The 23946-nt window shown below is 40.6% G+C and overlaps 1 protein-coding gene across 8 annotated transcripts in view; it reads left to right on the top strand.

The window, feature by feature from the left end:
• psd3l (pleckstrin and Sec7 domain containing 3, like) overlaps nucleotides 1-5672 on the top strand; it is a 156612-nt gene extending 150940 nt beyond the window's left edge. For all 8 annotated transcript variants that reach the window (XM_042302669.1, XM_042302668.1, XM_042302672.1 and 5 more), the window contains one exon: nucleotides 2268-5672. In XM_042302669.1, coding sequence (XP_042158603.1) covers nucleotides 2268-2462 — 195 coding nt within the window. In that variant the 3' untranslated portion in view covers nucleotides 2463-5672. The remainder of the gene's footprint in view (nucleotides 1-2267) is intronic.
• Nucleotides 5673-23946: the final 18274 nt, after the last annotated feature.

Raw genomic sequence — 23946 nt, 5'->3', positions numbered from 1 at the left:
GAGGGAGAACAGAAACGTCCTCCCCACTGTAAGGCTCTTAACATCTCAGAAATACTTTGAACTGTTTCATACTACAGAAGAACATGTCTCTGGGGTTGTTGCTATCTGTGTGTTAGTCTGTCTCCCTGGAATTGTTATGTGTCACATAGAACCTTAAAGAAATTATGAGAGAATGCTGCAGCCACTCGAATTGCAGATATATCTGTTTCTCTGGTTAAACAAGGAACACATCCTGGAATGTGGAGACTTACAGCACTGGGACACAACCTTGACTGGATGCCCATTCTTGTTGTTTACAGTGCACACCATTTGTTGTAATGAATTGCCTTATCGACCTGTGATTTCACCTCTTAATCCTGTGGTAAGTAGGGGTCCAAGCACTGCAAAAGGGTTGCCGTGAAACAATGAACTTGAATAAAGTCGTTACCTTAACATAGATGCTGACATTTAACACCATAGTAACCTCCAAACTTGTCATTAACCCTGGGTCTCAATCCCGCCCTGTGCAACTGGGTCCTGGACTTCCTAACGGGCCACCACCAGGTGGTGAGGGTAGGAAACGTCTCCACCCCGCTGATCCTCAACACTGGGACCCCACAAGGGTGCGTTCTCAGCCCTCTCCTGTACTCCCTGTTCACCCATGACTGTGTGACCATGCACACCTCCAACTCAATCAAGTTTGCAGGCGACACTACAGTTGTAGGCTTGATTACCAACAACGAAGTGAGGGCCCTCGAAGTGTGTTGTCAGGAAAATAACCTCGCACTCAACGTCAACAAAACAAAGGAGATGATCGTGGACTTCAGGAAACAGCAGAGGGAGCACTCACCTATCCACGGAACAGTAGTGGAGAAGGTGGAAAGTTTTAAGTTCCTTTGCGTACACATCACTGACGAACTGAAATGGTCCACCCCCACAGACAGTGTGGTGAAGAAGGCACAACAGCGTCTCTTCAACCTCAGGAGGCTGAAGAAATTCGACTTGTCACCAAAAGCACTCACAAACTTCTACAGATGCACAATCGAGAGCATCCTGTCGGGCTGTATCACCGCCTGGTATGGCAACTGCTCCGCCCACAACCATAAGGCTCTCCAGAGGGTAGTGAGGTCTGCACAACGCATCACCTGGGGGAAACTGCTCTCCAGGACACCTACACCACCCGGTGTCACAGGAAGGCCAAAAAGACCAAGGACAACAACCACCCGAGCCACTGCCTTTTCACCCTTCTATCATCCAGAAGGCGAGGTCAGTACAGGTGCATCAAAGCTGGGACCGAGAGACTGAAAAACAGCTTCTATCTCAAGGCCATCAGACTGTTAAACAGCCATCACAACATTGATTGGCTGCTGCCAACATACTGACTCAATCTCTAGCCACTTTAATAATAAAACATTGGATATAATAAATGTATCACTAGTCACTTTAAACTCTGCCACTTTATATAATGTTTACATACCCTACACTACTCATCTCATATGTATATACTGTACTCTATTCCATCTACTGCATCTTGCCTATGCCGTTCGGCCATATTTTTATCTACATATTCTTATTCATTGCTTTACACTTGTGTATAAGGTAGATGTTGTGAAATTGTTAGATATTAGATATTACTGCAAGGTCGGAACTAGAAGCGCAAGCATTTCGCTACACTCGCATTAACATCTGCTAACCGTGTGTATGTGACAAATAAAATTTGATTTTGACATTGTTAGTGCTATAATCAGCACAAGATTATTTAACTTGTTTGGTTGTCATGATATTTGGCAGACTTGTAGAGAGGAATCATTCAATGGATACGTGATCAGGCCAGAGGTGGCGATATCATTCAATGGATACGTGATCAGGCCAGAGGTGGCGATATCATTCAATGGATACGTGATCAGGCCAGAGGTGGCGATATCATTCAATGGATACGTGATCAGGCCAGAGGTGGCGATATCATTCAATGGATACGTGATCAGGCCAGAGGTGGCGATATCATTCAATGGATACGTGATCAGGCCAGAGGTGGCGATATCATTCAATGGATACGTGATCAGGCCAGAGGTGGCGATATCATTCAATGGATACGTGATCAGGCCAGAGGTGGCGATATCATTCATTGCTGTGTTTACCTATATTTCTTTATTAGAATTTCCGGTGATAAACCAAAGTAGTTGCTGTAGTTGTTTTCCATAATTTCTTGTTCGCCAGTATATAAGTCTTACATGTGTTTGTATTCTACACCGTAACACCCCATTCTCTGTGTCGTCTCTCCGCTGTAGGAGAACCGCTATGAGATGTACGTCAAGCTCCTGAGGGAGGGCGTAAAGGAGCTGCTCATTGGCAAAGATGGCGACGCAGGCCTCAAGAAGTCCCAGTCCAGCCCCTCTCTCAACCAGGAGGGCCAGCCGGCCGCGGCCAAAGTCAAACGCAACACCTCGGAGAGGAGACCCGAGACGCCGCCCAAGGTCACATAGGAAGCTACCCCCCCTCGCGAGCCTGTGAAAGAGCCATGAATACGCAACAGAAGTGTGTGAATATATTTTATGTAATTTATTTATCTGGCCACTGTTGTAACAAAAACAGTTGTGTAAAATGTAAATGATGAATACTTGTCCTTAAATTGACTGGCGTAGCATTTTTGTATGGAAACATTGCATTATATGTTTGTGGTCCTTTTATTTTGATGTTGATGTTGTCATTCTTGTATTGAACGTAATATTTTTTGTGACGCATTTGACTCTATTGCTTTATTCAATATCGCTGTATTGTTCCTTCCTCTCATAAAAACAATTTATTTGCCTTTCAGTCAAGAGAGAGGATTTTTCTTGTCTCCAGTTTAGTGGAATTACCAACGCTAGCTCTTGGATATATAAATAGTAGCTAGATGTAGAATAGTCTTACTCAGAAGTTTTTATTTTGATATGTAGTTTAAGTAAACATTGGACATATTGAACCAGTTAAGTTGAGTATTTTACACAAATATGGCTTCCATTGAGAATAGGCAGGTGATTTGGACATCCAATTTCCTCCCTGCTTTTCCTCATAGACCTTTTTAAGGTTCCTTTCACCTGGGAATGTTTATTTTTCATACAGAAGATGCACCAAGGTGTAAATCCTGGAACGGGATTAATTGTGGATCTAAAAAACGTGGTTAGGATCTTCAATCTCTTGCCTCTCATTTACAACAGGAATAACAACCCCAGATAAAACACAGTAATGTCCTTAGTTGTGTGGAAGGCTGCACTATCATGTTAGAAAACGCAGTTCAAAAGCGTTCCAATCCCTAATTTTGCACATTAACAATTTGGGATGTTTAAACATATTCCCCAGATTGGGTCAGTCGCAGCTGCATCCGTATCTTTTCAGACTGCAGTATTTCACTGATGTTGGACTTGAGATCAGAGTTTATGCAGCTGAGCCATTTATTTTTTTATCCTTTATTGCAAAAAATATACTTCTGCTTTTTGAGTAGTGTAAAGACCAATGCCCCTTGTCTTTTCTAATCGTATGTGTTTTAGTTGAAAACTATTGTTGTAAAGATCAAATTTAGTATTTATAGTGCACTTTATAAATGAGTTCTTTTTGGATATTATAGAGAGCTTTATAAAGGTTAGACTGCTATGTTTCTTTAACATCACAGGTTTTTCAGGCAGAACTATTTTTGTTTTCTTGAAGGTACTTGAGCACGACAGTTCAGTAGGTTTCCGTCAGCTCAACTCGTAATGTCGTCTTAGTTTGTTTTAAGTGGTTCGGTAGTTTTGCTGTCCTAGGTAGATTTGTTGATTGACAAAGTTTCCTTTTAGGGAACTATTTATAGATCTGTACTTTGCAATTATTGCCTTTTTCCAATGCTGGTGATATTACATTTATAATATCATTTACACATTTTCATTTGAAATATTACTGACATTTGAACGACATAAGCATTTAGTTAGACATTGGATTGTATGTCTACACTTCCACAATGGACTTTTGCATACCAACATATGTTTTGTCCTTTACCAAAAGGTTTGCGTTTTTTCATGTATTGAAGATTTTGGAAGGAATTTAGCTTTTTAACATGTTATGAAGAAACATTTGTAATGATGCAAAGCCAATTTGAAAATGTACTTGTTTTTGGAAGACCTGAGGCTAGTACCGAGTCTTTACAGTTAAAAAGAATATATTGTTTACTTTAAATGTTTTATTATTTACACTTTATTGTATTACTTTTTTTATTTTCTCTTAAATTCTCTACGAAGACACCAAATAGAATGTGTTAGTAGAGCTCGATGGTAATAGCCAACTAAATATACCTATATCCGTAATGCATGTTTTTAGACAAACGTTCTACAGTAGTTTGTGCTAGCTAGCTAGTGTGCAAACCTTTTCCTTGGAAATGTTCTCCTCACATAGTGGCACTATTTGACCTGTACGATTATTGTGAAAGTTAGTGAGTGTTTTGACATTGAAGCACTTAATATAGACAATACATGTGGTACATTTATCAAAGGTTTCAAGTTAATATCACGAGACCTTAACAGCTGATTCTGTAAATGTGAGGATAGTATTTTTGTTTATATACAGAAGTCCATATGAAGAGGTCTACCCTTGAATTCATTTTAATATAATATTAAATGTTTTTTATTCTTTTAACCTTTTGATATTTTAACGTAAGACGATGGCTGAACCCTTGAAGACATCTATAGTTAAAATTCCTCCGTAGTTTAAACTTAATCCCAGTATTTTCTTATGCAGATACAGTAATCCTTTGTTCAGACACATTAAATGTAGGATTTAACATATTGCTATTTATCAGTTGGTACACTTATTACATTTGCCCATTTTCAGAGGATTTTAAGTAAATACAGGCTTTTGTTATAATGACACGTTAGCGTAATCTGTGCTTCTGAGTGGAATGATAAATAATCTACGTCTATATATGGAATCTGTGAACTCATTTTAAACACAACCGTGTAATACTATCTTACCAGTGGATTGTGTTCATGTGGAACGACTCAACTAAAGCACTGTTTCAATTGACATGTCAAATCTCACCTGATGTCATTTCTGATTTGATAGTAGATGGTCTGGAGAAGGAGTAGCGAAGACGGCACAGTAAATGCGTCAACATGTGACATTTTCCAATTTAAGACTAGCAGTGATCCTTATCAGGCATCTTGTTACCTTTCCCTTAACATTTACAGCATTTCTCCATATCACTTCAATGGAGGGCTTATTTTTAGCACTTACCTCTAATGCTTCTCTCAACCATATCTGGCATAGCCTCTGTACACTGGCGTATCACTTGTGTTAGAATAGACTCAATCCTGCACCTCTGTCTGTAGACGTGAGAAGACAGACTGTGTGCCCCTATAGATCCCATGCCTCTTGTTATATACCGTAAAAAACAATGCAACTAAGTCTCCTATGAGGCTCTTTGTCTCTACACGTACGTACGCATCAAATGTCTCTGAAAGCTGTGATCCTGTACAATCCTTTGACTCTGTAAATGTTAAATATAACTGTTGCCCTGTTTTTTGTTTTTGTTTTTCCCCAAAGGCCCAGGATTGCATTGTTTGGTTGTTCAAGTGATCTCTTCTTTGGCCCAGAGCGTGTCTTACGCCCTTAGGTCAGGATTGGTAACACTATGTCAGTGGTAATACAACTGTAGGTGGTTTCAATTAATAAAATACTTAATTGAATGTTGCCTTTTCTTGTGATTTATTCCCCAGTCTTGTGCTGTGTTGGTAGAAAATATCTGCTCCTCAAAGAAAATCATCCCAATGGACAAAAAAATGGTCAACTCAGGTGGCAGAGTTTATAACCTATTTATTTACTAGGGCAATATAATAATTGGGGTGGTAGGTAGCCTAGCAGTTAGTGTTGGGCCAGTAACCGAATGTTGCTGGATCGAATCCCCGAGCTGACAAGGTAAAAATCTGTAGTTCTGCCCCTGAGCAAGGTAGTTTGGGCAACTGTTCCCCGTGCGCCGATGGTGTGGATGTTGATTTGGGCAGCACCCCGCACCTCTCTGATTCAGAGGTGTTGGGTTAAATGCATTGTACAACTTCCCCCTTTTTTTCTTGTTAATAGAGCAATAATCAAGGCAATGCAGTCAATTAATGGGCTTTACTTTAATGCACTATTGCATTTATCAATTGACAGGTTATTCAGTTTGTATAGTATAGTCTTAATACATCTCATAACAGAAGAAAGAAAGAATGCCCCCCCCAAAGAAATCCCCAAAATTTGATTTGGTCCAATCAGGCAGTCAGTTGTGCAGAAATCAGCAAGGTAGTACTTGTTAAATGTCCTGATTTTCTATGGCCCAACATGCACCTCAGTCAATAGGCAACTGAGACATGTTTCTCTGTCTCACTCTTACTCTGTGGCAGTTGGTAACTGTTATTAAACAAATTCATGTAAACCTCCACAAGGAAAAAATATCCCTGTCTGGTTCTTAGTTTTCTGCCTTCGAGCAGCATGCAATAACATCCTCTGTACCAGAGTAGGTTCAAGAAAAATATATTTTATTAATGACAATTTAATCTGATCAAATATTTAAATTTACCTTCTGACGTTTAAATTGCTTTCAAAACAGAACGGTGTAGAAAGCTGTGTCTTAATGTACACACTACCCAAGTTTAGAAGTTGCCTTGAGTACATGCTAATCTCAGTTTGGTCTGTTTTTTGGGTGACTTCTTTCAACTTAATTCCAGCAGAAAATGGTGTTCTTTCTGAAATCACAGAGAGAATTACAATATGATGGGCCAGAAAAGACCGGTAGAATAATAGACTAATGGGTAAACAGAGATTGTAGAATGTTACCATCAGGAAGGTGAATACGGGGGTGTGGAGAAAGTGTTGGGATCTAGTGTTCCTGTGGGGGAGATTTTAGAGGCATATAAACTGGCATTACAGGGGGAGCTTCATGATGGGGACAAAGCATGTGGCAGGTCCAATGAGAGAGAGAGAGAGAGGGTGGACCTGTAAAGTAGCTTATCAATCGGAAAGTTAAAACTCAGAGCAAAGAGGGTGAGATCCAGGGATTGATACGTCTCCCTCTGTCTAGGCTCAACTCTTATTGATACGTCTCCCTCTGTCTATGCCTGCCTCTTATTGATACGTCTCCCTCAGTCTAGGCCCGCCTCTTATTGATACGTCTCCCTCAGTCTAGGCCCGCCTCTTATTGATACGTCTCCCTCTGTCTAGGCCCGCATCTTATTGATACGTCTCCCTCTGTCTAGGCCCGCATCTTATTGATACGTCTCCCTCAGTCTAGGCTCGCCTCTTATTGATACGTCTCCCTCAATCTGTCTAGACACATTACTTTGTGGAGTCTGTCTAGACACTAGATAGAGCAGCTGTTGCTTTGCAAGGTATTTCTTCCTGAAAATACATGGTCTTAAGTGATTTGATATTTGGTATTCAGCTGTCATAAAAGTATACCTGATTTACTTTGAAGAACTGCTAAAATTGTGATTTTTGTCAGACAGCATAGGCAGCATCTCTATACAGATGAGATTATGACTTGGAGTGAAATGAAGTAATCAAATAAAACTAATGTAATATACTGAAATATTTTATTGAAGTAAAGCGATATGATGAACTGATGGGTAATAAGTGATAAACAGTAATGGTCCGTGACTACCACAGTCACTTGTGTACCCAAGCATTAGCTGATTCAAATCATTAAAGCTTGATGATTAGTTGATTATTTGAATCAGCTGTGTAGTGCTAGGACAAAAATCAACATGCACTCCTTGGGGTCCTGAGGACCGAGTTTGGGAAACACTGCCCGACCATCATGGGACTTTTATTCATTGTTGTTACTGCATTCAACCCACATAATGCATAGTGCATTTAATGTTTAAAAAATCATCAAAAATAGTGATTATTTTTTAATAATTGAACTAAAACCAAAGCAACCTTTAAAAAGCATTAATCGTTAGGCACTAATAGCAAGTTGCAGTTTTTTTAAATAACGTTGTCTATTGGCAATCGCTGCCACAGAAATGAGGTGGAAACACTTTAATTGAAATACTCATGTTATGTATCAGAATATCATTACAGGCTATGTCCCTCTCTCAGTTCATCTGTCAGAGCAGATGCCATACAATGGAAAGGACAAAGGAGGGGAGGCTAATTCGTAGTCTGGTGGTATCCATGGTGCCTAATCAATGTGAACACTGAAAATAAATGACTGAGTAGGAGGGAGAGGCAGCCTGCTCCTCTCATTATCACAGTCAAACAATCCTTCAGCATAGAAGCCAGACAACCAAGACATACTCGATGTGATGAAGAAAGGAACAAGGAGGTGAAGGGTCTGGCTGACGTCATTCTCAACTTCAGGACCTCTGCATGAATATATGTTTATGCCTACTGCTTTAATGTACATATTGCCTAGATATACCATACGCCTCTCACCCACTGGAAGCCTTCATTACCATTTTAACAAGTATGTACCAAGTGCCAATCTTACCTCAAGCTGAGACCAAAGGCCTTGAAGAGCCATATTTACCTTATTTAACTAGGCAAGTCAGTTAAGAACAAATTCTTATTTTCAATGACAGCCTAGGAACAGTGGGTTAACTGCTTGTTCAGAGGCAGAACGACAGATTTGTACCTTGTCAGCTCGGGGGTTTGAACTTGCAACCTTCCGGTTACTAGTCCACGGCTCTAACCACTAGGCTACCCTGCCGCCCCGAGATGTTTTGTGTTTTGAACCTGTCATATATATATATATATATATAGAGTAAAAGTATATATTGATACATTGAGATATATATATCTATCTATCTATCTGTCATATATATATATATATATATATATATATATGACAGATAGATATATATATCTCAATGTATCAATATATACTTTTACTCTGGTAAAGAAAGTACCCAATTGTGATACTTGAGTAAAAGTATAGATACCTTAATAGAAAGTTACTCAAGTATAAATTAGTCACCCAGTAAAATACTACTTGAGTAAAAGCCTAAAAGTATCTGATTCTACATATACTATATAGTATCAAAATAAAAGGTAATTGTTAAAATATACTATAATACATCAACATTTAAAGTAGAAATCACTTCAAAGTCCTTATATTAAGCAAACCAGAAGGCACCATTTTGTTTTTAAAATGTACAGATAGCCAGGGGCACACTCCAACATAATTTTAAGTTTAGTGAGTCCGCCAGATCAGAGGCAGTAGGGATGACCACATGTTCTCTTGATAAGTGTGTGAATTGGACCATTTTCCTGTCCTGCTAGCCATTCAAAATGTAAGAAGTACTTTTGGGTGTTAGGGGAAATGTATGGAGTAAAAAGTAGATTATTTTCTTTAGGAATGTAGTGAAGTAAAAGTTGTCAAAAAAATAAATGGTAAAGTACAGATGCCCCCAAAAAACTACTTAACTAGTACTTTAAAGTATTTTTTCTTAAGTGCTTTGCACCACTTTTACTGTTAATCAATGTATGACAGCTCAGGTTAAGCTTTCAACTGCAGCCACCAAACCGCTTCAAAAGTAATCCTACAATACCCCACTAATGCATCTGAGATGCGATGATCACCTTATGAGTTGTGGTCCTGTGTAGCTCAGTTGGTGGAGCATGGCACTTGCAATGCCAGGGGTTGTGGGTTTGATTCCCAATTGGTCCACCCATACATAATATGTATGCACGGATAACTTAAGTTGCTTCGGATAAAAGTGTCTGCTATAAGGCATATACTGTATGATTTATGTTATATTATCACCTGCCACGTCCTGACCTTAGTTCCTTTTTAATGTCTCTATTTTTGGTTTGGTCAGGGCGTGAGTTGGGGTGGGCATTCTATGTTTTTGTTCTATGTTTTGTATTTCTGTGTTTGGCCTGGTATGGTTCCCAATCAGAGGCAGCTGTCTATTGTTGTCTCTGATTGAGAACCATACTTAGGTAGCCTGTTCCCACCTGTGTTTGTGGGTAGTTGTTTTCTGTTTAGTGTGTTTTGCACCTGACGGAGCTGTTTTGGTTGGTCTTCTGTTGCTTGTTTGATAGTGTTCAGTTTTACCATTAAAATGATGAACACTTACCACGCTGCACCTTGGTCCTCACCTTCTTCCACCAACGGCCGTTACATTACCACTCATATTTGTTCTGAAGAGCTGCAAAATCTGGACCCCTACAAATCAGCTGGGCTAGACAATCTGGACCCTCTCTTTCTAAAATTATCCAACACAATTGTTGTAACCCCTATTACTGGCCTGTTTAACCTCTCTTTCCTATCATCTGAGATCCCTAAAGATTGGAAAGCTGCCGCGGTCATCCCCCTCTTCAATGGGGGTGACACTCTAGACCCATACGGTTACAGACCTATATCTATCCTACCCTGCCTTTCTAAAGTCTTTGAAAGCCAAGTTAACAAACAGATCACCGACCATTTCGAATCCCACCGTACCTTCTCCGCTATGCAATCTGGTTTCCGAGCTGGTCATGGGTGCACCTCAGGCACGTTCAATGTCCTTAACGATATCATAACCACCATCGATAAATGACAATACTGTGCAGCCGCATTCATTGACCTGGCCAAGGCTTTCGACTCTGTCAATCACCGCATTCTTATCGGCAGTCTCAACAGCCTTGGTTTCTCAAATGACTGCCTCGCCTGGTTCACCAACTACTTCTCAGATAGAGTTCAGTGTGTCAAATCCGAGGTCCTGTTTTCTGGGCTTCTGGCAGTCTCTATGGGGGTGCCACAAGATTCAATTCTTGGGCCGACTCTTTTCTCTGGATATGTCAATGATGTCGCTCTTGCTGCGGGTGATTCTCTGATCCACCTCTATGCAGATGACACCATTCTGTATACTTCTGGCCCTTCTTTGGACACTGTGTTAACAAACCTCCAGACGAGCATAAATGCCATGCAACTCTCCTTCCGTGGCCTCCAACTGCTCTTTAATGCAAGCAAAACTAAATACATGCTCATTAACCAATTGCTGCCTGCACTTGCCTGCCCGTCTAGCATCACTACTCTGGACGGTTCTGAATATGTGGACCACTACAAATAGCTAGGTGTCTGGTTAGACTGTAAACTCTCCTTCTAGACTCACATAAGCATCTCCAATCCAAAGTTATTAAATCTAGAATCGGCTTCCTATTTCGCAACAAAGCATCCTTCACTCATGCTGCCAAACATACCCTCGTTAAAACTGACTATCCTACCAATACTTGACTTTGGCGATGTCATTTACAAAATAGCCTTCAACACTCTACTCAGCAAATTGGATGTAGTCTATCACAGTGCCATCCATTTTGTCACCAAAGCCCCATATACTACCCACCACTGCTACCTGTATGCTCTCGTTGGCTGGCCCTCACTTCATATTCGTAGCCAAACCCCTGGCTCCAGGTCATCTATAAGTCTTTGCTAGGTAAAGCCCTGCCTTATCTCACTGGTCACCCTAGAAGCACCCACCCGTAGCACGTGCTCCAGCAGGTATATTTCACTGGTCACCCCCAAAGCCAACTCCTCATTTGGCCGCTTTTCCTTCCAGTTCTCTGCTGCCAATGACTGGAACGATTGCAAAAATCACTAAAGCTAGAGACATATCTCCCTCACTAAATTTAGGCATCATCTGTCAGAACAGCTTACCGATCATTGCACCTGTACATAGCTCATCTGTAAATAGCCCACCCAACTACCTCATCCTGTAACGGTTTTCTTTAGGTGAAGTAGAGGCGGACCAAAACGCAGCGTGGTGGTTATTCATGTTTTTTAATGAAGACACTAGACATGAATAAACTAACAAAAACAATAAACGCGGAAAACCAAAAACAGCCCTATCTAGTGCAAAACACAGAGACAGGAACAATCACCCACAAACACACAGTGAAACCCAGGCTACCTAAATATGGTTCCCAATCAGAGACAATGACTAACACCTGCCTCTGATTGAGAACCATATCAGGCCAGACATAGAAATAGACAAACAAGACATCCAACATAGAATGCCCACTCAGATCACACCCTGACCAACCAAAACATAGAAACATACAAATCAAACTATGGTCAGGGTGTGACACATCCCCATACTGTTATTTTTTTTTTGCTCCTTTGCTCCCCAGTATCTCTACTTGCACTTTCATCTTCTGCACATCTATCACTACAGTGTTTAATTGCTAAATTGCAATTATTTTGCCACTATTGGCCTATTTATTGCCTTTACCTCCCTAATCTTACTACATTTGCACACACTGTATATAGACTTTTCTATTGTGTTATTGACTGTACATTTGTTTATCCCATGTGTAACTGTGTTTTTTGTGTCGCACTGCTTTGCTTTATCTTGGCCAGGTTGCAGTTGTAAATGAGAACTTATTCTCAACTGGCCTACCTGGTTAAATAAAGATGAAATAAAACATTTAAAATTATGCCCACTGCTTTGATGCACTGTATGTACTAACTATATTTCTAGTTTTCTTTCTCTCACCAGTGATGTGATTCTCCATCAAATCACCAACAGTACCATTTCAACTAGTATACGTATGCTGTATAAACCTTGGGAAGCTGTGACAAAAGACCTTGGAGCCCCCATTTCAGGATAGGTTGATGAAAGGGGCGGCAGGGTAGCCTAGTGGTCAGAGCGTTGGACTATTAACCAAAAGGTTGCAAGTTTATACCCCCGGGCTGACAAGGTACAAATCTGTCGTTCTGTCCCTGAACAGGCGGATAACTCACTGTTCCTAGGAAGTCATTGAAAATAAGAGTTTGTTCTTAACTGACTTGCCTGGTTAAATAAAGGTAAAAAAAGGTAGGCAAGCGGTGTTGGTGAAAACCCTGGCAGTAGGAAGTGCAGTCCTACATTAGGAACTGAAATAGCCAGGCCGGGTTGTGCACAAGGTCCAACTTCAAGTGGCTTTACTTTTTCAAGTCAGAAAGAAAGTGCAACTGAAAATCAGCGAATCCATACATTTAAAGCAGCGTGGTGTAAATTGGGTTGAAAAAACAGCACACATTATATCTGACTTCAAGTTAATGAAAAAGTACACTCTGACTGTTGCCAAATAGTTAACCACCTCATAAGAGGTAATTTCCACCGTGCAATGTGTTGGTGCTAATCATAATCATTTGTCTGTGACATGTAGAGAAGCAACCAATTATTATGCTAACTGATTTGAAATCCAGTGGACCATAAGCTATAGTAAATTAATCTTGTAGACGCCTTTGTACAGGAGCATTTTATATCATGTTATGTGTACAATACATGACACTTGCACAGTAATAGCAGCTGAGTTTGGGTCTAAACTTGGCTTTTAAGGAATAGAGTAACACCTAACCATAACAATTACCACCAACATGTGGCATCTACTGAAACATCATCTTTGGAATAAACATACAGATGTTCTCTTTTATTCCAGTACCGAAACAATTGTAAATAATACATTTTCTTGGACAGAAAGGTGACACACTGAAGTCATTTTGACCTCTTCTCTCCACCCCCCTCTGTTCTGTCACTACCTTGGTGACACACAACCAGACAATAGAGAGGAGAGATTTGAAGTGAGAAGAGTGGACACCCCTGACTGGTCCCAGTCATCAGGATCCCACTGTTAACCCTGGGTTTGATGGATTGTCTCTATTGTCGTGATTCCACCTGACAGGACATTCTCAGGGTGACAGCCTAGTTGGCCCTTTGTTCTACACTGTAGAGGAGAGGAGAGGCCTGTCTGCTTCCAGCTTCAGGTATGGTCTTTTTTGTTTATTTTATTTAACTAGGAAAGTCAGTCAAGATGAGAATCACTTGACGAACCGGTGCCCACACACATTGACTCTGTATCGGTAACCCCTGTATATAGCCTCCACATTGACTCTGTATCTGTACCCCCTGTATATAGCCTCCACATTGACTCTGTATTGGTACCCCCTGTATATAGCCTCCACATTGACTCTGTATCGGTACCCCCTGTATATATCCTCCACATTGACTCTGTATCGGTACCCCCTGTATATAGCCTCCACATTGACTCTGTACCGGTACCCCCTGTATATAGCTTCCACATTGACTCTGTATCGGTACCCCCTGTATTTAGCCTTGCTATTGTTATTTTAGTGCTGCTCTTTAATTATCTGTTGCTTTTATTTCAAACTTTGTGTGTTTTTTCTTAAAACTGCATTGTTTGTTAAGGGCTTGTAAGTGAGGTCTACAACCTGTTGAGGTCTACAACCTGTATTCAGCATTTCACTGTAAGGTCTACAACCTGTTGTATTCAGCATTTCACTGTAAGGTCTACAACCTGTTGTATTCAGCATTTCACTGTAAGGTCTACAACCTGTTGTATTCAGCATTTCACTGTAAGGTCTACAACCTGTTGTATTCAGCATTTCACTGTAAGGTCTACAACCTGTTGTATTCAGCATTTCACTGTAAGGTCTACAACCTGTTGTATTCAGCATTTCACTGTAAGGTCTACAACCTGTTGTATTCGGCGCATGTGACAAATTTGATTTGTCAGTGAGACGTTTATTTCACTACCTTTAGCCACTACATCAAAGATCTCAAAGATATGTCAAACAGTAAACCCTATGATGGTACTATCACTCGTTTTACATAGCAGAATCTGTTTTTTTTGGCTGGTTTTAACTATTGTCTTTTTAATAAGTGACGGTTTTCACTCTTCTTTTTTTTTCAATCAGTGGCATTATGGATCAATAAAGTGTGAGGCAGGAACCAACACGTCTGCAGCCTTGAAGATGTGCACCCCTGCAGTAGATCTTGGATCTGGGGGTCTAGAATCTACTCTCCACCTTCATTCGGGACAGTGGATTCCATAACTGTGTTTCAAGACCACACTCTCTGGATACTAATATAAAGATACTATTTATGTATAATTTTTTTGTTAAACAATGAACAGTGCAGGCCTGTACTTGCAGTAAAAACAACAACATTATGAACAACTGGCTTAATCACTGCAGTAAAAACAACAACATTATGAACAACTGGCTTAATCACTGCAGTAAAAACAACAACATTATGAACAACTGGCTTAATCACTGCAGTAAAGAACATTTTTCAAAGAACAAGTTTCCCTACATTTTTAGATGAGAAAGTAATCAGACCTTTTAGTTTTTACGTTCTCCTCTCTTGGCGTTTTCTACATTCCTCACTGGGACGATGGCGATATGGGCCATCAACTTCAAATGCTCCATTTTGGAGGATAGGAAGGTTTAGTTCTTTCTGTCTGCCATTGCCATAGATTATGTCTCTTTGATGAACTTCAAATACCATTGACTTGTACTTGACCTTTTCAGGACTTTTTCTTATCTGACATAAAATATGACTGATCATAAAAGCAATATTACACCCCAGACACAGTAAATTAGCTATCGTTCCTTTCTAGACTTGTGGCCACCTACACACTTTGCCTTTAGCAACTAGATACAAGACAAGATGTCTCTCAAGTTGTCATTAGCGATGGCCATTTTCTTGTAAACATATTTTCTGTAATAATTCACTTTTTTGTTATAATTTTTTCATAATTAGATTCACTTTCATATTCAGAAGCCATTGAGTTTGTATTACTTAAATGTATGAAATTTCTCAGCCATTCTTGAAAAGTACAGTTAAGTGTATTCAGACGGAGAATGGACTTTGACATTAGTATTCTAAATTGAAAAATAGAGTAAAAATGTGTCAATAAATATGCATTTACTTGCTCTATGATGGTATTATTGTCTCTTTATTTAATGAATCTGGCTTATTTGATACCTCCTCTTCTTAGTTTTCATGCCATGTGTCAGTAATATGGGGCAGGACAGTGTCCCTCCATGTCCATACAAGCACTAAACATGTTGAAAATACAGTTCCACTTCTTCTGTAGAGGCCCCTGTAGAGGCCCCTGTAGAGGCCCCTGTAGAGGCCCCTGTAGAGGCCCCTGTAGAGGCGAAAGGAATTGTATCTTTTCTTCCAGGAATTGGTTATGATCTTGGGAATGAAGGGCACACTTCAACTTGATTAGAAAATTAAAACTCAAAAAATTACTGTCTGATTTAGTGTCTGTCACATGGTACAGAGGTCACACATGTGCTTCTCTAGGACATGCCAATCAATCGGTCTCCAGCTCCAAGGAGAAGAGGGGGAAACATACCAACCACATAGTGCCAACTCAGTCATTATAATGGAGGACATCTCTCTGCAGTTTTCCAGAGTATCAATCAATCAAATGTATTTATAAAGCAATTTTAACATCAGCCGATGTCACAAAGTGCTATACAGAAACCCAGCCTAAAACCCCAAACAGCAAGCAATGCAAATTTAGAAGTATGGTGGCTAGGAAAAACTCCCTAGAACGGCAGGAACCTAGGAAGAAACCTAGAGAGGAACCAGGCTCTGAGGGGTGGCCAGTCCTCTTCTGGCTGTGCCGGGTGGAGATTATAGCACTACATGGCCAAAATGTTCAAACGTACATAGATGACCAGCAGGGTCAAATAATAATAATCACAGTGGTTATAGAGGGTGCAACAGGTCAGCACCTCACGAGTAAATGTCAGTTGACTTTTTGTAGACAATTATTCAGAGTTAGAGACAGCAGGTGCTGTAGAGAGAGAGAGTCGAAAACAGCAGGTCCAAGACAAGGTAGCACGTCCGGTGAACAGGTCAGGTTTCCGTAGCCGTAGGTTGAAACTGGAGCAGCAACACGACCAGGTGGACTTGGAACAGCAAGGAGTCATCAGGCCAGGAAGTCCCGAGGCATGGTCCTAGGGCTCAGGTCCTCAGAGAAAGCGAGAGAGAATCAGAGGGAGCATACTTAAATTCACACAGGACACCGGATAAGACAGGAGAAATACTCCAGATATAACAGACTGACCCTAGCCCCCCAACACTTAAACTATTGCAACATAATTACTGGAGGCTGAGACAGAAGGTGTCAGGAGACACTGTGGCCCCCTCCGACTATACACCCCCGAACAGGGCAAACCAGGCAGGATATAACCCCATCTACTTTGCCAAAGCACAGCCCTCCACATCACTAGAGGGATATCTTCAACCACCAACTTACTACCCTGAGACAAGGCCGGGTATAGCCCACAAAGATCTCCCCTGCGGCACGAATCCAAGAGGGGGTGCCAACCCGGACAGAAGATCACGCAGAGACTCAACCCACTCAAGTGACGCACCCCTCCTAGGGATGGCATGGAAAAGCACCAGTAAGCCAGTGACTCAGCCCCCGTAATAGGATTAGAGGCAGAGAATCCCAGTGGAGAGAGAGGAACCGGCCAGGCAGAGACAGCAAGGGTGGTTCATCGCTCCAGTGCCTTTCTGTTCACCTTCACACCCCTGGGACAGACTACACTCAATCATAGGATCTACTGAAGAGATGAGTCTTCAATAAAGACTTAAAGGTCAAGACCAAATCTGAAAGATAGATAGGAGCAAGTCCATGTAATGCTTTGCAGATTAGCAGTAAAACCTTGAAATCAGCCGTAGTCTTAACAGGAAGCCAGTGTAGAGAGGCTAGCACTGGAGTAATATGAACAAATGTTGGGGTTCTCATCAAGATTTTAGCAGCAGGGCCTCCTGGGTGGTGCAGTGGTTAAGGGCGCTGTACTGCAGCGCCAGCTGTACCACCAGGGACTCTGGGTTCGCACCCAGGCTCTATTGTGACCGGGAGGTCTGTGGGGCGACGCACAGTTGGCCTAGCGTCGTTAGGGAGGGCTTGGCTGGTAGGGATATCCTTGTCTCATTGTGTACCAGTGACTCCTGTGGTGGGCAAGGTGCAGTGCGCGCTAACCAAGGTTGCCAGGTGCACGGTGTTTCCTCTGACACATTGGTGCGGCTGGCTTCTGGGTTGGATGTCGCTGTGTTAAGAAGCAGTGCGGCTTGGTTGGGTTGTGTATCGGAGGACGCATGACTTTCAACCTTTGTCTCTCCCGAGCCTGTACAGGAGTTGTAGCAGTGAGACAAGATAGTAGCTACTAACAATTGGATACAAAGAAAAAGGGGTTAAAAAAAAAACACTAAACTTTTAGTTTATTTTGTGCTTTATCCGTGTAGCCGGAAAGTAGAGCATTGCAGAAGTCTAATCTAATCTTTGCCAGCAGCATATGCTGGCTTGCTTCTGAAGCTAAGCAGGGTTGGTCCTGGTCAGTTCCTGGATGGGAGACCAGATGCTGCTGGAAGTGGTGTTGGAGGGCCAGTAGGAGGCACTCTTTCCTATGGTCTAAAAAAATATCCCAATGCCCCAGGGCAGGGATTGGGGACACTGCCCTGTGTAGGGTGCCATCTTTCGGATGGGACGTTAAACGGGTGTCCTGACTCTCTGAGGTCATTAAAGATCCCATGGCACTTATTGTAAGAGTAGGGGTGTTAACCCCGGTGTCCTGGCTAAATTCCCAATCTGGCCCTCAAACCATCACGGTCACCTAATAATCCCCAGTTTACAATTGGCTCATTCATCCCCCTCCTCTCCCCTTGAACCATTCCCCAGGTCGTTGCTGCAAATGAGAACGTGTTCTCAGTCAACTTACCTGGTAAAATAATGGATAAATAAAAGAAGTGACAAAAGCATGGATACATTTTTCTGCATCGTTTTTGGACAGAAAGTTTCTGATTTTTGCAATGTTACATAGATGGAAAAAAAATCTGTCCTTGAAACAGTCTTGATATGTTCATCAAAAGAGAGATCAGGGTCCAGAGTAACGCTGAGGTCCTTTACAGTTTTAATTGAGACGACTGTACAACCATCAAGATTAATTGTCAGATCCAACAGAAGATCTCTTTGTTCCTAGCATCTCTGTTCTGTCCAAGTTTAAAAGTAAAACAATTGCAGCAATCCACTTCCTTATGTCTGAAACACAGGCTCACAAGGAGGGCAATTGTGAGGCTTCACCATGTTTCATCGGAATGTACAGCTGTGTATCGTCCACATAGCAATGAAAGTTAACATTATGTTTCCAAATGACACCTCCAAGAGATAAAATATATAGTGAAAACAATAGAGGTCCTAAAACGGAACACCCAAATGTACAGTTGATTTGTCAGAGGACAAGCCATCCACTGAGACAAACTAATATATTTCTGACTGATAAGATCTAAACCAGGCCAGAACTTGTCTGTGTAGACCAATTTGCGTTTCCAATCTCTCCAAAAGAATGTGGTGATCGATGGTATCAAAAGCAGCACTAAGGTCTAGGAGCAGGAGGACAAACGCAGAGCCTTGGTCTGACGCCATTAAAATGTAATTTACCATCTTCACGAGTGCAGTCTCAGTGCTATGATGGGGTCTAAAACCAGACTGAAGCGTTTCGTATACATTAGTCTTCAGGAAGGTAGTGAGTTGCTGCGCAACAGCTTTTTCAAAATTTTTGGAGAGGAATGGGAGATTTGATATAGTTTTTTATATTTTCCAAGGTTTGGCTTTTTCAAGAGGCTTTAATACGGCCTCTTTTAGTGAGTTTGGTACACATCTGGTGGATAGAGAGACATTTATTATGTTCAACATAGAAGGGCCAAGCACAGGAAGTAGCTCTTTCAGTAGTTTAGTTGGAATAGGGTCCAGTATGCAGCTTGAAGGTATAGAGTCCGTGACTATTTTCATCAATGTGTCAAGAAGAGTGTTGCGCAGACTCAGTGTCTCCCTTGGTCCTGGCTGTGTTGTGCAGACTCAGGACAACTGAGCTTTGGAGAAATATGCAGATTTAAAGAGGAGGTGGAATTTGTTTTCTAATTCTCTTTTCATCAAAGAGGTAGAGTGAAGTTTCCCTACAGTTTAACATTTTCCCCACTCATGGTTAAGGTTAGGACTGGGGGAGGGGTAGCTGATCCTAGACCTGTACCTAGAGGAAACTTCACCCTGGAAGATAGTTTTTCCCCACAGCAGATAGTGTAAGCCTGACGCCTTGATCACACCAACAGCGTCCTTGCGCAAAATGGTAAGCAGCATCATCTGGATATGTATGCAACAAAAGTTCAACATTCACCTTCTGCTACCATTTGCTCCCGAGTGGCGCAGCGGTCTAAGGTACTGCATTTCAGTGCTAGACGCATCACTACAGACACCCTGGTTTGAATCCAGGCTGTATCACAACCGGCCGTGATAGGGAGTCCCATAGTGCGGCGCACATTTGGCCCAGCAATGTCCGGGTTTGGCTGGTGTAGGCTGTCATTGTAAATAAGAATTTGTTCTTAACTGACTTGCCTAGTTAAATTAAGGTTAAATTTAAAAATTAAGAATTCTGTCAAGACGTCTACGCATACAGTTTGACACAAACACAGCGTTCCATTGGAAATTAATGTACAGAGTATTACAATGAGCATCACACTGCATTGTGAAAGGAGGCCCAGTTGTGGTTTCTAGTTTTGTGATGTTGTTTTGGTCTGTATTTTTGACAACTGGATTCATCAAAATTATGTCTGCAGGTGGTAATAGGGCCTCATGTTCTACAACACTACAATGTCATTCATTTTCAAGAGCAATCATTCCCCGAGGGCTAGACTTATGTCCTCCTAGGTTTGTACTTGTTAGAATCCACCTTTCACCCTTTAGGATTAATCACTGGTGATGTAACTTATGAGTTCCATATCTCAGTACTATATGTTGTGGATAATATAGGTGTAATGACCAGGGTTTATACATCTCAGTATTATGTGTTGTGGATAATATAGGTGTAATGACCAGGGTTTATACATCTCAGTATTATGTGTTGTGGATAATATAGGTGTAATGACCAGGGTTTATATATCAGGACTATATGTTGTGGATAATACAGGTGTAATGACCAGGGTTTATATATCAGGACTATATGTTGTGGATAATACAGGTGTAATGACCAGGGTTTATTTATCAGGACTGTATGTTGTGGATAATACAGGTGTAATGACCAGGGTTTACATATCAGGACTGTATGTTGTGGATAATACAGGTGTAATGACCAGGGTTTATTTATCAGGACTGTATGTTGTGGATAATACAGGTGTAATGACCAGGGTTTATATATCAGTACTATATGTTGTGGATAATACAGGTGTAATGACCAGGGTTTATATATCAGGACTATATGTTCTGGATAATATAGGTGTAATGACCAGGGTTTATATATCAGGACTATATGTTGTGGATAATACAGGTGTAATGACCAGGGTTTATATATCAGGACTATATGTTGGGATAATACAGGTGTAATGACCAGGGTTTATTTATCAGGACTGTATGTTGTGGATAATACAGGTGTAATGACCAGGGTTTATATATCAGTACTATATGTTGTGGATAATACAGGTGTAATGACCAGGGTTTATATATCAGGACTATATGTTTTGGATAATATAGGTGTAATGACCAGGGTTTATATATCAGGACTATATGTTGTGGATAATACAGGTGTAATGACCAGGGTTTATATATCAGGACTATATGTTGTGGATAATACAGGTGTAATGACCAGGGTTTATTTATCAGGACTGTATGTTGTGGATAATACAGGTGTAATGACCAGGGTTTATATATCAGGACTATATGTTCCGGATAATATAGGTGTAATGACCAGGGTTTATATATCAGGACTATATGTTGTGGATAATACAGGTGTAATGACCAGGGTTTATATATCAGTACTATATGTTGTGGGTAATACAGGTGTAATGACCAGGGTTTATATATCAGGACTATATGTTCTGGATAATACAGGTGTAATGACCAGGGTTTATATATCAGTACTATATGTTGTGGATAATACAGGTGTAATGACCAGGGTTTATATATCAGGACTATATGTTCTGGATAATATAGGTGTAATGACCAGGGTTTATATATCAGGACTATATGTTGTGGATAATACAGGTGTAATGACCAGGGTTTATTTATCAGGACTATATGTTGTGGATAATACAGGTGTAATGACCAGGGTTTATATATCAGTACTATATGTTGTGGATAATACAGGTGTAATGACCAGGGTTTATATATCAGGATTATATATTGGGATACTATATGTGTAATGACCAGGGTTTACAGTATATATCTCAGTGCTATGTGTTGGGATACTATAGGTGTAATGACCAGGGTTTGTATATCAATACTATATGTTGTGGATAATATAGGTGTAATGACCAGGGCTTATATATCTCAGTACTATATGTTGGGATAATACAGGTGTAGAGACCAGGGTTTATATATCAGGATTATATATTGGGATACTATATGTGTAATGACCAGGGTTTACAGTATATATCTCAGTGCTATATGTTGGGATACTATAGGTGTAATGACCAGGGTTTGTATATCAATACTATATGTTGGGATACTATAGGTGTAATGACCAGGGCTTATATATCTCAGTACTATATGTTGGGATAATACAGGTGTAGAGACCAGGGTTTATACCACATTAAATAGGGTATGTCAGGCGATACATTTTTTTTTGTGGCCGCATTCCAAGAGTTGTTTTCGGTCTACACATTCAATATCAATGCAAATAGAGTTTCGGTTTTGGCTGTGCTGAATGCTGTTCAAATGGATGAGAAATGACTACCAGAAATGCAAGTCTCAAGGACAAATGTATTAATTTGTCTACCTACAGTGGTTGATTTAAAGCTACAGAAGTCTGAAGTTAGGGAGTCATATGGTCACAGAAGAATGTTTATCAATTGATTTTACTATTGGTGTTTAGTTTTAAAGCCCCTATTTCACACACGTTACATAATGAATGCCAGTTAATAAGATTCAGAAGAAGTAAGAGAGAGAAAGTCTCTACATCTTTGGTCCTGAGGTGTGAATGCAGCAGTTTGTCATTTGGCTTGACATTTCCTCTGCTTACATATGCATTGAATCATATTCTTTTTATTCAACTCGGTAAGTAAATGATTGCTCATTGAAAGCCCAGAAAAATAGATGTACTCAGGGGCCAATCCATGTATTTTGCAGTTGCTATGGAGGTATACAGGTATGACTCATTGTTTTCCCTTGTGAAGAACTGGCCATGGAGTGGGAGGGAGACACACACACACACACACACACACACTGCTGATGGTACATAAGGGCAGTGAGGCCCTCTGCTTCATGTTATATGTCAGCAATCAGGTTGAAAATATCTATAAAATGATAGCAGGATATATGCATCTTTCTATTAATTAATATTTCAAAGTGTATATGCAACAAATCATTTCATCTTCCCTGTGCTTGGTGTTAACTGATGCTCTGGAATCTTAACCATTTGAATTTGTCTCATCTTTATGCTGTGTAGCTGATTTGTATTTATCCTCCTCCATGGAATAACCTACCAATGTCAACATTAGATAGTACTGTAATATACTCTATTGTTTTCCCCAATAGTATAATACACAGTAGGTGAATTACCATTTTCTCCTTTCAGTAAGAATGTTTGAGACCATTTGTCAGGGTAGGAGTTGTTATTGAGTCAGCGACTTCAGGTGTTTCAAGACCTTTTTGTTAAATAGAAAGTACTGAATATGTATGAGTAAATTTTTAGCTAACTTCTCAGGTTAAAGTTGCAACAGACCCATTTAAATCAGTAAATGGTGTATGTGTACGAGTTTAATGTTGCAATGTTAGACATTACATTCAAAAATAAAAAGCCCATGAGAGAGAACTGTAATATGAAAATACATCAACTGGAATACTCAGCTCACCTCACCGCTCTCCCTCTGTCTTGCTTCAGCAGGTTGATTCAGCATCAGCAAAATCTGCTGAAAGCTTCAAAGTTGCAAAGAAAATTGGGGTGGGGGTGGGGGTGGGGGTGGGGGGGGCATGAATACATGTTGTTGAATGACTCCTATGTTGTGTAATGACATGAATGATATATTGAAGTAATACATGTTGTTGAATGACTCCTATGTTGTGTAATGACATTAATGATATATTGAAGTAAGTTACGTTAAGACAGATAAAAACAGGACACGCACCTGCACGTCATCACTCACCTGGACTCCATCCCTTCCTTGATTACCTGCCCTATATATGTCACTCCCCTTGGTTACTTCC

The sequence above is a fragment of the Oncorhynchus tshawytscha genome, linkage group LG20 (assembly GCF_018296145.1).
Source record: "Oncorhynchus tshawytscha isolate Ot180627B linkage group LG20, Otsh_v2.0, whole genome shotgun sequence".
Taxonomy (NCBI): domain Eukaryota; kingdom Metazoa; phylum Chordata; class Actinopteri; order Salmoniformes; family Salmonidae; genus Oncorhynchus; species Oncorhynchus tshawytscha.
Note: the sequence above shows the minus strand (reverse complement) of the source record. Positions and strands in the feature narration are given on the sequence as shown.